Source organism: Callorhinus ursinus, unplaced genomic scaffold, assembly GCF_003265705.2.
Source record: "Callorhinus ursinus isolate GAN/ISIS: 27379988/994484 unplaced genomic scaffold, GSC_fseal_2.0 scaffold37, whole genome shotgun sequence".
In the NCBI taxonomy this organism is placed as follows: domain Eukaryota; kingdom Metazoa; phylum Chordata; class Mammalia; order Carnivora; family Otariidae; genus Callorhinus; species Callorhinus ursinus.
This window is the reverse complement of record NW_027397099.1, coordinates 7,164,549-7,177,322: the sequence shown is the minus strand read 5'-3', so window position 1 is coordinate 7,177,322 and position 12,774 is coordinate 7,164,549. Positions and strand designations below refer to the sequence as shown.

The window sequence follows — 12,774 nt, the reverse complement described above, 5'->3', positions numbered from 1 at the left end:
TCTCTCTTGCTGACACACGCGGGCTCCCTTCTTCGGAATCCTGGTGTCTTATCAGCAATGTTCAGCTGTTTATACGCCTCCACCCTGCATAAGCCGTAGGTCATGGCCTGCTTTGACTACAATAAAGTGATCCAGAAGAAGCCAAGCATCGTTTTAGAGATAGGAACGTTTTAATTTATCAAGATCCAAAAAAAAAAAACCCAACACCACAGAGCCTAGTGCCTGGTAGCCACAGAATAGCAGCAAGGGTAAGAGCGTGGGCCTGAGGCTGCCCACTGACCCGGCTCCCTCTCTGTGGGCTACGTGACCTTGGGCAAGTTACTTAACCTATCTGGGGTTCAGTTTCTCCACCTGTTAAATTGGGGATCCCATCTCAGGCCGTCATGAGAATTAAGTGTGTGAGGAGTACTAAGCATGGAGTGGGACACACAGTAGGTGTCCCAGAGATGGTAGCTACTCAGGCTGCTCTGTGGAGGGAGGGCGGCCTCTCAGGGAAGAGCTGGTACTTTAAGGCACAATTTCCTCTTGACCGTGGGCACCTTTGTAGAAGAAGCTTGGGAAGAAAGTCCAGAATGGAGGCAAAGCTTGCTTTATCCTCTGTCCTTGCCGCAGCTGGTGTAGGGGGACGGGGAGGCAGAGGGGTGGGAAGGAGGGCTGTCATCGTGTTGTTTCTCTGCCGTCATATATATCTGGTTGATAAAATGGGCCCCGCGTTTAGAAATTGCAAGAGTTTCCCTCATAATTTAAATCAGCACCTACCTCTGCCGGTCACAGTGCCTGGAAGATTAATCCCTCAACTGGCTGTGCAGGTGGACGCTGGTGCCTGTGGGCTCCATCTGCAGGCACGGGTGAGGCCATCCCTGCGCCCAGCTGATAATGAGACGGGCACTGCCGGGGGGCGGCGCTCTAGTCTGCAGCCGACACAGCGGAGGCCGGGGCTTCTTCAAGGTGACCCTGAGGGGCCGGCACCTCATGCTGAGCAGAACAGGCATGCACCCTCACATCCAGCTCTAGGTGTCCATGCTGGGCACCTGCAGCCTGGATGGGCCAGCTCTCCAGGAGCACGTCTGCCTTGAGTCATGGGTGACCGATGTGACCCAAGCCATGGCAGCAGCAGGGACACACCGAGCGGGACAGTCCAGAGCCCTGATGGCCGTGTGGACCCCTCCACACTCCTGCCTTCTCTGAGGAGAGCTGATGTCCCTGACACACCCCAGCTCTGCCCTTGACTTCCAAAGTGAGAGGCCACCTGGTGAGGAGGAAAAGGGTGACATCGGTTGGACAGCTGGCCAGCCTGGACTTTACTAGAGAGAATCTGGTAGCAGGGGACCATGGCTCAGCTCCAGTCCCAGCCAAAGCCCTGGCTACTGGCTCCAGAGTAGAAGCACAGGGTGCTGTGGTCACACTAGACAAGTGGGGCCAAAGGCTCCATTTCCTGACCAGGAGGAATCACCGTGAGGACCACTGTCACTTAGTAACATCTACCACTGGTCTCAGTTGAGGAAAGAGTGGCAGGCGTGCTTCATGTCCACAGCCAAGGACTTGAGTCCTCCTAAATTGAGGTCAGATTGGACAATTTAAACAGATCTCTTTTGCCTCAGAGAAAGACAAGGAGGAGCGCCTCCCTTTGCCACCTTTCATCTGTGGGTCTTGAGGAAAAATGGACAACTGGAGCTTAGGGCAGCTAGCTGAGAGCCAAGGGAATAAAAAGAAGCTGGTACTTCCTCAAAAACTCAAGCAGTCACAACCAGTCAAAAGCAGACATGAAACCGAATTCCGTACCTTGTTGAAAGTGGGGTCCTGAGGTCTTGAACTGTTACTGCTGCATGGTTGGTCTCTCCCTTCAGTGCATCAGCCCTCGCTCCCTGCATCTTAGGGCTGTGTTCTTAGGTGCATATAGGTTTATCATTGTTACAACTTCCTGATGGATTGCCCCTTTTGTCATTATAAAATGTCCCTTTTATCTCTAATGACATTTTTTGTTTTAAAGTCTATATTTTTTTTAATATTAGTATAGCCACTCTGGGAAGCCTTCTCTGCTCTGATCCAACCTGTTGACATGTCTGGGTCAGTTACCATTTGATTTCCCTGGAACCTCCCTGGGCAGGCTTCACCCCACCCTTTCCATCAGAAAGCCAGTGTCGGAGGCCAACAGAGTTGGTCCTCATACTTTGACACCCCGCCCTCCTGGGTCCATCACCCACCCCTTTCCAAGATCTTGGTAAAGCTGACCTTCCAACCTCAAGTCTTGGCAGAGTAGAGTCCCTATCTAGTCCTGAGTCTTCAGTTCAAGCCTCAGCTCTGCCACTGATTTGCTGTGTGACCTTGGGTAAGCCTCTTGCCCTCTCTGAGTTTCTCTTTTCCTATCTGGGAGTTAGTTGAGCTCTCGGGCCAGAGCTGGAGAGGAGAGGAGGGGAGGTCAAGCCCCAGTAGCGGAGGCTCCTGAGGCAGGAGAGCAAAGCACTGCTCCCTTCCTCCCTCGCACAGGTAGGCAGGACCCAGTCCGTGGGGCTGAACCCAGACTATCCTCCATTTATGTAGCGACACATCAGTCACAGGGCAGCAGGGCTGGAGGAGGAAGCCCCAAGCCAGTGTCCTCTCTCTCTTTGTTCGCAGTAGCTCGGTACAACCGCACCAGCTATTTCTACCCCACGTTCTCAGAGAGCTCGGAGCACAGCCACCTGCTTGTGTCTCCTGTACTGGTGGCAAGTGCAGTCATAGGTGTGGTCATCATCCTCTCCTGCATCACCATCATCGTGGGCAGTATCCGCAGGGACCGGCAGGCCCGGCTCCAGCGTCACCGCCACCGCCACCGCCGCCACCACCACCACCACCACCGCCACCGCCGCCGTCACCATCGGGAGTACGAGCAAGGATACTGTGAGTTGCCATCTGCCCCGGGGCCCGGCCTCCTGTGTGTGACTGCCACCCAGGGGACGGTGGGGGAGGTGGCAGCCCTGTCATGGGTGGGGCAGCGGGGTCAGGAAGAGACCAGAGGCACTCACCAGAATGCTCTCAGGGGCCCGAGAGGTCCCGGAGTCTGCCAAGGGTGACGCCAAAGGTCAAAGGGAGGGTGTGGTGCTACTCCCCAGCCTTGGCCAGTGTGGGTCTGGTCCAGCTGCAGCCTGGAGGCAGGGACGGAGGGAGAGAGGGATGGGTGAGGAGGATGGGAGGACAGATGGCTAGGTAGGAAGGTGGAGGGATGGATAGGTGGGGGGTGGGACGGCTATATGAATAAGTGGATGGATAACTGACGGCATGAATGATGAGTGAACGAATCTACCCCCAGAGAGCCTGCAAAGTGCACACAGAACTGATTGGAGAGTTTCCCAATTAGGAGAATCTTCCTTACACAGGGCGGGTGGCTAATTCTTGGGCCAACCGGTCCCGGAAGTGTCTGTCTGGCCAGAAGGCCTGAACTTTTTACAGAACGCAGCCACCTCACTCTGTCTTACACTTAGAAGGGGCCCGTTATCCAAAAGCAGCAAGAAGGAGCTCAATTCATTCAATTTCCAAACGGTTGTCAAGAGCAGGAAAAAAACCTGCCCTGAGGCCTGATGGGGCCTCTGCCCAGAGTTGGGGGGTTACATAGGCCCGGAGGTCACCATCACACTGAAGGGGAAGCCATCTGGAGGCTCCAGAGCCATGGCAAGGCCTGGGAGTCTTTCCTCTCCAGGACAGGCAGAGCTTGAGAGAAAGAAAGAAAAGAAAAATGTAAAAACTGGTTAGGTTGGATCTCCTCCGCCTGGACCTCAGGAGGCCTGAAATCCACAGCCCCCTCCCAACACGCCCTGATCAACGAGCAGCTTTGTGCCACTTCCTTCCCCTTTCCAGAGTTAACTGGGTGAGGAAGGGATCACCTTTTAGCAATTACGGCTCCCCACAGCTGCAGCCGGGGAGCTGAGGCAGGGAGGAATTAGGCAGTCGGGGCGTCACTGTGCGCCGGGCACTTTTCACACATAATCTCATTTAATCCTTACCGTGGTCCTGGAGGTTGGACTACTTTTTATTACCTTCCCAATTTACAGATAAGCAAGTTGAGGTTGGGGCGTTCAGGCTGCTATAACAGACATACCAGAAACGGAGTGGCTTGTAAACAAGAGAATGTATTTCTCTGTTCTTGGAGGCTGGGGACTCCCGAGATCAAGGCCCCTGCAGATTTCGTATCTTGGTGAGGGCCTGCATCCCTCTCGCTGTGTGCTCACGCGGTAGAAGGGACGAGCTAGCTCTCTAGGGTCTCTTTTGTGAGGGCACTGATCCCCATTATGAGGGCTCCACCCTCACGACCTAATCATCTCCCAAAGGCCCCACCTCGTACTAGCAGCACCTTGGGGGGTCAGATTTCAATATATGAATTGGGGGGCAGGGGGCCACAAACACTCAGACTGTAGCAGGGTGCTGAACCTCCCTAGGGTCACCCAGCCAGGCAGACCCCAGATTTGAGCCCAGGTAGCCCGACCTGGGCTCCTGCAGGCTCCCCACTGCACAGCACTGCCTCAGAGGGGCTGGTGCTCACACCCCTGAGGGAGGCTGAAGCTGCGGGCAAACAGCAGCAGGGGCGCCCCACGCGCCCAGGGCCCCGTCCGGCAGACTCACTCAAGACCCAGGGGCCCGGCAGACCCGATGTTGCTCCTCTGGCAATGTTGTTAGGAGAAGAAGAGCAGGAAGCTGGCCCTCTGAACAAGACACAGAGGGACATCACATGGCAGGGGACAAGTGGCCTCAATGGAAGAAAGGTGCAGCTGGCCAGTGGGTCGCCCTCAGTGTCCAACAAGGGAAGCTAAAGAGAAGAGTCAGCACGAATCAGGCAGGTGCTGAAAGCCCAGCCAGCCCCGACCCCTCTAGTGTCCCCAGAGGCCGAGGACTCCCCAAGAAGACAGCCAGGAGCACTGCCCAGACCCGGCCTGGCTTGTTCCTATGCTTGCAGCACCAGCCTGACCTTTGAGGAGTGCAAGGCTCCTGCCTGGGGAATGCCCACCCCCAGTAAGGAGCCTGGGCCCCCCTCTCCACCACCACCCCCGCACCGTAAGGTGCCACTGGTCAGGCCCAGCACAGCCAGCCTGCCCACCTCCCATGGCCCAACTCTTGCCTGCCCTCCTCCAGCTTGTCCCCAAGCACCTCCTTCACACTCCTCCCCCACTCCACACCTTTGCACATGCTCTTCCTAGGCCCACAATGCCGTTCCTCATACATCCCCCAACTGACAAAAGCCTACTTGTCTTTCCAGGCCCAGTTCAAAATGCCACCTCATCCTGCCCAGGCAGGGTTGAATTGCCCTCCCCTGTACTTGCTTGGCATTTACCCACACTTCTACCAGTGCCCCTGTCATGGGACGGCTGGGTTGCATCAGGGAAAGCAGGGCCTGTATGTAGCTCTCAGCCGGTGGGGCCCATAGCCCAACACAGGATCTCACCCAGAGAAGATGCTCCGTGGCCCAGGGAAGGAACCACCCCATTTCCTCCTCAATGCAAGGGCTGTGTTCGCCCATTTTATTTTTTTGGTATTTTTTTTTTTAAGTCATCTCTACACTCAACGTGGGGCTCGAACTCACACCCCCAAGATCAAGAGCCAGCCAGGTGCCCCTAGCCCATATTAAAGACTGGGAAAACCAAGCACCTTGTTGAACAGCCTGAAAGTTCCCGGGCCCGAGCCTGGTACTTAGAGCATGGGAGAGGGGCCCATAGTAAACCCTAAGCTGAGGTTTGAGAGGCCGACCTTGGCCTGGAGGAGAGAGATGGGCCTGGAGGCCGCAGGGCCGGTGCCACGTGAGCAAGGTCCTGGCCGTGATCTCTGGAGTTAGTGGGGTGACAGTAGGTCAGAGCCAGGCCATGCCTGGCATCAGGCCTTTGCTGCCCCATGCTGACTGGTGGCAGCCCTGCATCCCTGTCCCCAGGGGTACCCATTTGGGGGGCTCCCGCCTCCCTGCCCCACTTATGTTCTCAGCTCTTGCCTTGGCGCCTCCCTGGGGCCTCAGTGGGGAGCCCAGAGGCACTGACGCCCCCCACCCCACAGCTTCTTCCCGCCTCCTGGAGGGTGCACGGGGGTGCCAGGAGCCTCAGAAGGAGGCCAGGGAAGAGAAGGGAAGCACACTGTGCATAGCTATGGGAAGGACAAAGCAGCAGAGCACCGACAAGCTCCCGCCTGGTGGCACTGGGGACCCTTCTGTCCTCCAGACAGCCCCTTCCCCTGGCTTCACTGACGAAGGCTCTCCTGGTCTCTCTCCTACCGCTCAGCCGGCTCCTTCTCAGACTTCTTTGTAGATTCCTAGTCTCTGAGGAGAGGAATATCAAGGTCCCTCAGAGCCCAACCCTTGGCCCCGGGTCCTCTCTCTACACGCACTCCCGGCTTCATCTCAGCCACCTGCCAGTTTCGGGCACCACCTGTCACCCTCGGCCAGGATCCCCCAGGCATCTCTCCTCGAGGTCTCACAGGCCCCACAGAACCAGGCATCCAAAACGGCCTTCATCTTCCACGTCTTACTGTATGACCCAGGGAAAGTTGTCTAACCACCCTGTACCTCAGGGGAGTCACCTGCACAATGGGTACCCGGGGACCTACCCCTAAAGTCACTGTGAGGACTAAATAAGCACAGTACCTGGCTTCTGGGTGCGTGCTCAATACACGTTCACTCTTTTCATTCTTTCTCCCCCGAGAAAACCTGAGCCAGGGCCACGTCGGTGATACTGGCCACCGCCCCTTGCCAGCACCTACCTGGCAGCTGCCAGGCATTCTCCACAAGGCAACCAAAGTGACTGACCTGGGAACACTTCCATCCTCTGCTCAACACCCTTCAGTGGCTCCCCATTGCCCTCAGGACAGAATTGGCCCTCCTCCGCCTGCCCACAGAGCCCTTCTACAGTCTAGCCAGGCACAGAGAGAGGAGCCAATAAATGTTTAAGAATGAATGAATGAATGAATGAATGGAATTCTATTTCTAGAAGATGGAAAGATCTCTCACTTTAGGAGACAGATCTGGTCTCCTCTTACTTGCTGGGGCTTTAGAGCAAGGGGCCCCTCCTCTCAGTTTCCACCTCTGAGAGCAGGAGGCGGCCACAATGCCTCTCACAGGTGTGAGGGAGAATGTAGTCACCAGGTTAGAGCACAGTAGGTCCCCGTGGACGCAAACTCCTTCTCCTCACTCCCGGGCTCGTCAAGGGGTTAAATCATGAGCTGAGGTGTTTCTTGATTTGGGTAGAGAACGGGATAGGGAGGTCTCACTCCCCATGAGGTGGCTGGAGGGGTTCCAGAGGCCTGGACCATCAGGGTCTGTGCTGACGTGGAAGTCGGGAAAGGAGAGGGCGTAAGAAAGGAATTGGGGTGAGTTGAAATGAGGGGCTGGGGGAGTCTTTCCAGCTGTTCCTTAGGAACTCTGTCTGGACTGAGCTGGGTCAACTCAGGATTGGGGTCTGAGCTAGGTGAGTGCCTCAGGGCAGCCTCAGTTTCCCTAAGCTGCTCAGCCTCTGGGAAGCCCCAGGAAATGAGCCCAAGAAGAGAGGGGAACAGCAGTGTGGCTCACGGTCCAGGACACAGCCTTAGCTTTCCCAAGGTTGAGACAAGCCGCAGCCTCCTGCGTGGTGGATGGGCCCCTCCCGGCACCGTAGCCCAGAGGCCCACCTCCCACCTCTGTCCTCACCCTATTTCATGCTTTTTTCTTTCCTGAGTTTCTTCCTCAAGTTCTTCCAGGCATTCTCACCCTTCAGCTGGTACCCTAAAGGGAAACAAATCTCATTTCAGCTCCTTTTTATAGCATGCGTCATTGGGTACCTTTTTCCTAGTAGAAAAGTAATATGTGTTCACTGTGGAAAACCTTTAAAATACAGAAAATATAAAGAAGAAAATAAGGGTCACGATCCTGTCATCAAGACAGAGCCACTGTTAACGTGTCTGGAATATTTTCTTCCGAGAGCTTTCTCGATGTCCATAGATAACCCTGGGATTATACCTGCAGTTAGAGTTTCACATCCAAATTTTTCTACTCACTGTTGTAACAGGAGTGGGGAAAAGAGATTAGGGGAGTGGCAAGAATAGTCTTTATGGTTATACCTATTGTGCATGAATTCCAACTCTGTGACCCTGAGCCTCAGCCTGTAGAATGTAGAATGGGGACGGACATCCTCAGTCTGTAAAATGGGGATGGACAGTGCTGCTGACCTCAAAGAAGGGTCATGAGCCCCATCCCAGACAGATAAGCCCCACCCCTGATGTTGAGTCCTGATCTCTGAGGGGAGGAGCCAGCTGAGCGCCCCTCATGGGTGGGGGGGATCTCATGACTCAGCCATCTGTCCAGTAGCCCTACTAGAACTGTCAGAAACTGGGAGGTAGAGAGCTTTATAGAGTGAGAAGCCAGGATATCCAGCTGCCCTCTGGGCCTACCAATTATTTGTTGTGTGGCCTCCGGCAAGTCACTGAGCCCCTCTGAACCACACTTGTAGAATGAATGTGCTCTATCAGCACCTCCTAAGCAGTGTTACTAGATCTAAGAAGAGAAGATTCTGTGGTCAAATGCTGCATAAGCGCAGTCAAATGTAATTCTCAACTGCAGGACTTCTCAGGGCCTTTAATGTGCTAATACATGGTAAACATACAGACAAAACAGAGGAGAATACAGTATATGGAGTGACCAGAATTCATTACAGAAGTGCCTTTTCCCCTGGGATAACTAAGGGAATAATGTATGGTTGGGCACAGGGAGTAGGGAGGCCTGACCCCAGAGACCTCCGCAGCCCTCATTCCCTGACTCCCCAGTTTTCATGCCCCAGCCCTTCTCTACATTTTCAAAGCTTCCTTTTCACACCACACTCTTCTTTCTAATCTCCTTCCTTGGTTCAAACTGTTCTGTTCCTTCTGCCTGGCCTGTCCCTCTTCTCTTGGCTAATTCCTAGATAAGACTCAGCTTTAAGAGCCCCTCCTCCAGGAAGGCCTTCCTGACGTCCAGGCTGGGTCAGCTCATCACTGTTCCCACAGGGCCAGTACTGCATCTATCAAATCTCATGACACACTGCTCAGTACCGGACTGTCCCCAGGACAGGCTGCTCACCACCCTGAGAGCCCCACCAGGGCAGAGCCAGCTCTGCTTTCTCTCTGAGAACCCAGCCCAGCACAGCAGTGGTGCTCACAATCTGTGGCTAGCTCTGAGAGAATGATAGGCAGCTGGGCTTGGTGAGGGACCAGATGGTGAGTTGGAGAAAACAGGTTCTCAGTGGGCCCTGAGACACGTCGGACCCTCCCTGCTTCCGGTCTAAAGCCCAGGCTGAATGTCTGTCCCCTGCAGTGTCCGACGGGCACACATACAGCCGCTCGAGCCACAGGATACGCTACACCTGCAGCCCTGCCGAAGACTGGTCCCCACCGCTGGATCTCAGTTCTGATGGGGATGTGGACGCCACAGTGCTTCGAGAGATGTACCCTGATTCCCCACCAGGGTAAGGAGGCTTCGAGGGGAGGAGGGCATGAGCGGGAGGGGCACTGGCTCTGAACCCACTCCCCCCCCCATGGGAAATAGCAACATCTCCCCCAAATGGTGTAAATGCAGAAAATCTCTGGGCGTGGCCATCTCCTGACCAAGCAGGTCCCAGTGACACAGGGCATGATGCAGCAGATGTCACTGGAGAAGGAAAAGCTCAGCTCCCTCAGGCTGGGGTCAGGGGGTAGGGTGGAGGGTCCAGGCCCCAGCTTCTTAGTATGTACCCCAAAAGCCAAACGCCACGCACTGGGTCAGGCCTCACTGTGTCCAAACTGCACTCATGGCCATCAGGTGGCCCAGTCCCATTGGGGAATTCTTCTCTGGGGGGGGACCTGTGGGTTCTCCCTGGCACCCTCAGGCAGATGACCCACAGGTTAGTAGTTGGAAGTAGAAGGGAGGTCAGGGCCTCCATCGCTGCCCTACCAGGAGACCCCTCTGGCCCCACAAACAGCCATACTCCTGTCACCCTGTACCCCCTGCGCCCTGGGGGGCAGCAGGTGCTCTTTTGGCCTGCAGCTAAGGGTTTCTGAGGAGCCCCAGGGTCTCCTTCCTAAGCCTGGAAGGGCCACTTTGGTGACTTGAGACCAAGGAGTGTCAGACGGCCCAAGGTTGCTGCCCCCAGCACCACCCACACTCCGGGCGAGCTGTGGAGCCTCTCCATCAGCCGCGGCCACTGCTCTGAGCCATCTGAGACCCACCGCTCAGTGACGGCACACGGCCTGAGTCAGGACCAGAACCCAGTCGCAGTGGTTCTGGGGTGCCTTTCCCGGGGGGAGTTGAAGGGTCTCATTAGCACCAGCTAATGTAACTGAGGCCAGGTTCCACAGAGCCCTGAGGGAGCCTCTTCTCTTGTAGTTATGAGGAGTGTGTGGGGCCGGGGGCCACTCAGCTGTACGTCCCCACCGATGCACCGCCACCCTACTCGCTGACCGACTCCTACCCCATGCTGGATGGCGCCATGAATGCGGGCCACGGCCACAGCCCCGGCCGACCCCAGCAGGCACAGAGGATCCTGGGCCACGGTGGCCTCCGCACCATCTCCATGGATACCCTGCCCCCTTATGAGGCTGTGTGTGGGGTTAGCCCCCCATCAGGTCTGCTGCCACTGCCGGGACCAGAACCAGGGCCAAGGAGCTCCCAGGGCTCACCCACCCCCACCCGGGCCCCGGCCTCTGGTCCAGAGAGGATTCTGTGAGTGACCCAGCCAGCCAGGTCCTGCCGGTCCCTCGGGCTGAGCCACAAGGGCGTGTACACACACAGACACACACACAGGCTCACAAGGGCATGCGCACACACCTACACACACACAGCTGTGCACACACAGCACTCCCACGTGCACACATTCACACACAGCTGTGCACACACAGCGCTCCCACGTGCACACATACACACACACTTTGTACACGTATGCACAGATGTGCACACACAGCACTCCCACATGCACACATTCACACACAGCTGTGCATACACAGCACTCCCACGTGCACACATTCACACACTTTGTACATGTACACACACAGATGTGCACACACAGCACTCCCACGTGCACACATACACACACTTTGTACACATACACACACAGATGTGCACACACAGCACTCCCACATGCACACATTCACACACAGATACGCACACACACTTCCACATGCACACATATATAGTTTGTACACACTAACACACCCATGTGCACACACATCCACATATGCACCACACATGTACAGACATGTGAATACACACAAGCCCCCCCCACATCCACACAAACCCATCTGCTAAGGTTTCATTAAAAATGAAGCTCTCTTGACCTCCCGTCTCCTCCCCAGCCTATTGGTTATGCCTCTGCAGACAATGCTGGGAGAAGACCGGTGGAGAGGGACAGGGCCTTGCTCCCCCCTCTCCCTGGCCTGTTTGCCTCTGCCCTCACCTGGCAGGCTGTGCCCAAACTCTGATTCTGCCTCCAGAAACTGCTCGACCATCCCAGGGCGGCGTGCCCTCCTGGGCGGTGGGTCAGGCTTCAGTGAGGTTCAGCCACACACTGTACCTCTCCCTCAATTCCAGGGCAGCCACAATATCACCACCCTGCCACTTATGGGGCGAGGGACATGGGTGTGGGGGCTCAGGCGCAGCCTGCAGGCCCTCACCACTCCCCCCCGCCCCCCCTCACCCAGTGCCCCCGGCCTTGTGGCGCTGGCGGGGTTATTTTGGAGGCCCTCACCCCCAGCGACAGGTGATGAGCAGGGTCTTTGGCGGGCATGCGATGGTGGTGGTGGTGGTGGGTGATGGCTGTCCCCATGTCTGTCCAACCACAGCCCAGGGCTGAGGGTCTTCAAAGAAGAGAAGGGTAGCCTGGGCACAGCTCTGAGGCAGAGACGCGGCCCCTCACTAAGTGTGTGCCCAATTGACCATCAGGGCCCGAGTTTGGGCTGCCCCCCCCCCGCCCCGGGTGGCAGCTCCTAGCTGGGAATTGTGCGCCGATGCGTTCTGGCCCCTGCCCTCCAGGGTGCAGAGATGAAATACAGGGGAAGTGGGCCCCCTAAATACTAGCATGCCACCACGAGAGGTTGGGTCTGGGCCTCACTGCCATGGGCACCCCAGAAGGCGATATATGGGTGTGCCTGCTTAGAGAGTGGCCCACGAATCCCAGCAATTTCCATCCGAGACCATGCAAGTAACAGAGCTGATTTCCGAAGACCCAGCCTGCCAGAGGTTGGCAGCTGAACATCTTTGTAGAGTGTCCCGCCAGCATTGCCAGTGGCAGGGAGTGGAACCCTCAGGTCCACCCTGCCTCCCCCCACCCCCACCCATCCTCTACCCCCCATTTCCATTCCTCTTATGAAGGGCTAAGACATTTCAGTAATCCCTTTCTTGAGAAGAAGGGTGACAAGGATGGCAATCGTGAATTTTATTTTCTGTAGAAATAGGATTTCTTCTGGTGCAGAACTGAAAGGAATCCGTGCAGAGGTTCTGTGGCATCCCGGAGCACCCGACTCCACCAGGAAAGGGACCTTGTTTACAAGCAGTTCTGTCCGCCTCTGTGGTGTACTGTTTTCTAGGCAAAAAATATCTGTCTGTTGTACTGTATAGCCTTTAAATGCACTCCAGGGATGAGACTCTTTTAAGAAATGCATCCTGCTTCTGCAACCCTAGAGAGTACTAGGGGAAAAAAGATAAAAATCCCTAAGTACTCATCAGTGTTTGAGGGATGGAGCTAAACAGCTTTTCTCGCTCCTGGATTAAGCGCTAAATAAGCAACAATGTATCTTTTCTGTGTTCAAAATAAATATATCGTATCAATAAAAATGTTGCAAAAATAA

The 12,774-nt window shown here is 55.7% G+C and overlaps 1 protein-coding gene and 1 long non-coding RNA gene across 5 annotated transcripts in view; one reads left to right on the top strand and one right to left on the bottom strand.

Annotated features, from left to right (window-relative positions):
- BEAN1 (brain expressed associated with NEDD4 1) overlaps nucleotides 1-12,774 on the top strand; it is a 36,572-nt gene extending 23,798 nt beyond the window's left edge. For 2 of the 4 annotated variants that reach the window (XM_025888770.2, XM_073880182.1), the window contains 3 exons: nucleotides 2,617-2,880; nucleotides 9,272-9,422; nucleotides 10,319-12,515. In XM_025888770.2, the coding sequence (XP_025744555.1) occupies nucleotides 2,617-2,880; nucleotides 9,272-9,422; nucleotides 10,319-10,658 (755 nt within the window). In that variant the 3' untranslated portion in view covers nucleotides 10,659-12,515. Of the gene's footprint in view, nucleotides 1-2,616; nucleotides 2,881-9,271; nucleotides 9,423-10,318 lie in introns of all 4 variants that reach the window. The other 2 variants (XM_073880181.1, XM_025888771.2) reach the window with 2 other exon arrangements.
- Nucleotides 194-4,826, bottom strand: LOC112836835 (uncharacterized). The gene is made up of 5 exons (XR_012374645.1): nucleotides 4,621-4,826; nucleotides 3,353-3,687; nucleotides 3,006-3,125; nucleotides 1,783-1,885; nucleotides 194-1,249 (listed from the first exon to the last, which is right to left on the bottom strand). It is a non-coding gene; the product is annotated as an uncharacterized lncRNA (long non-coding RNA).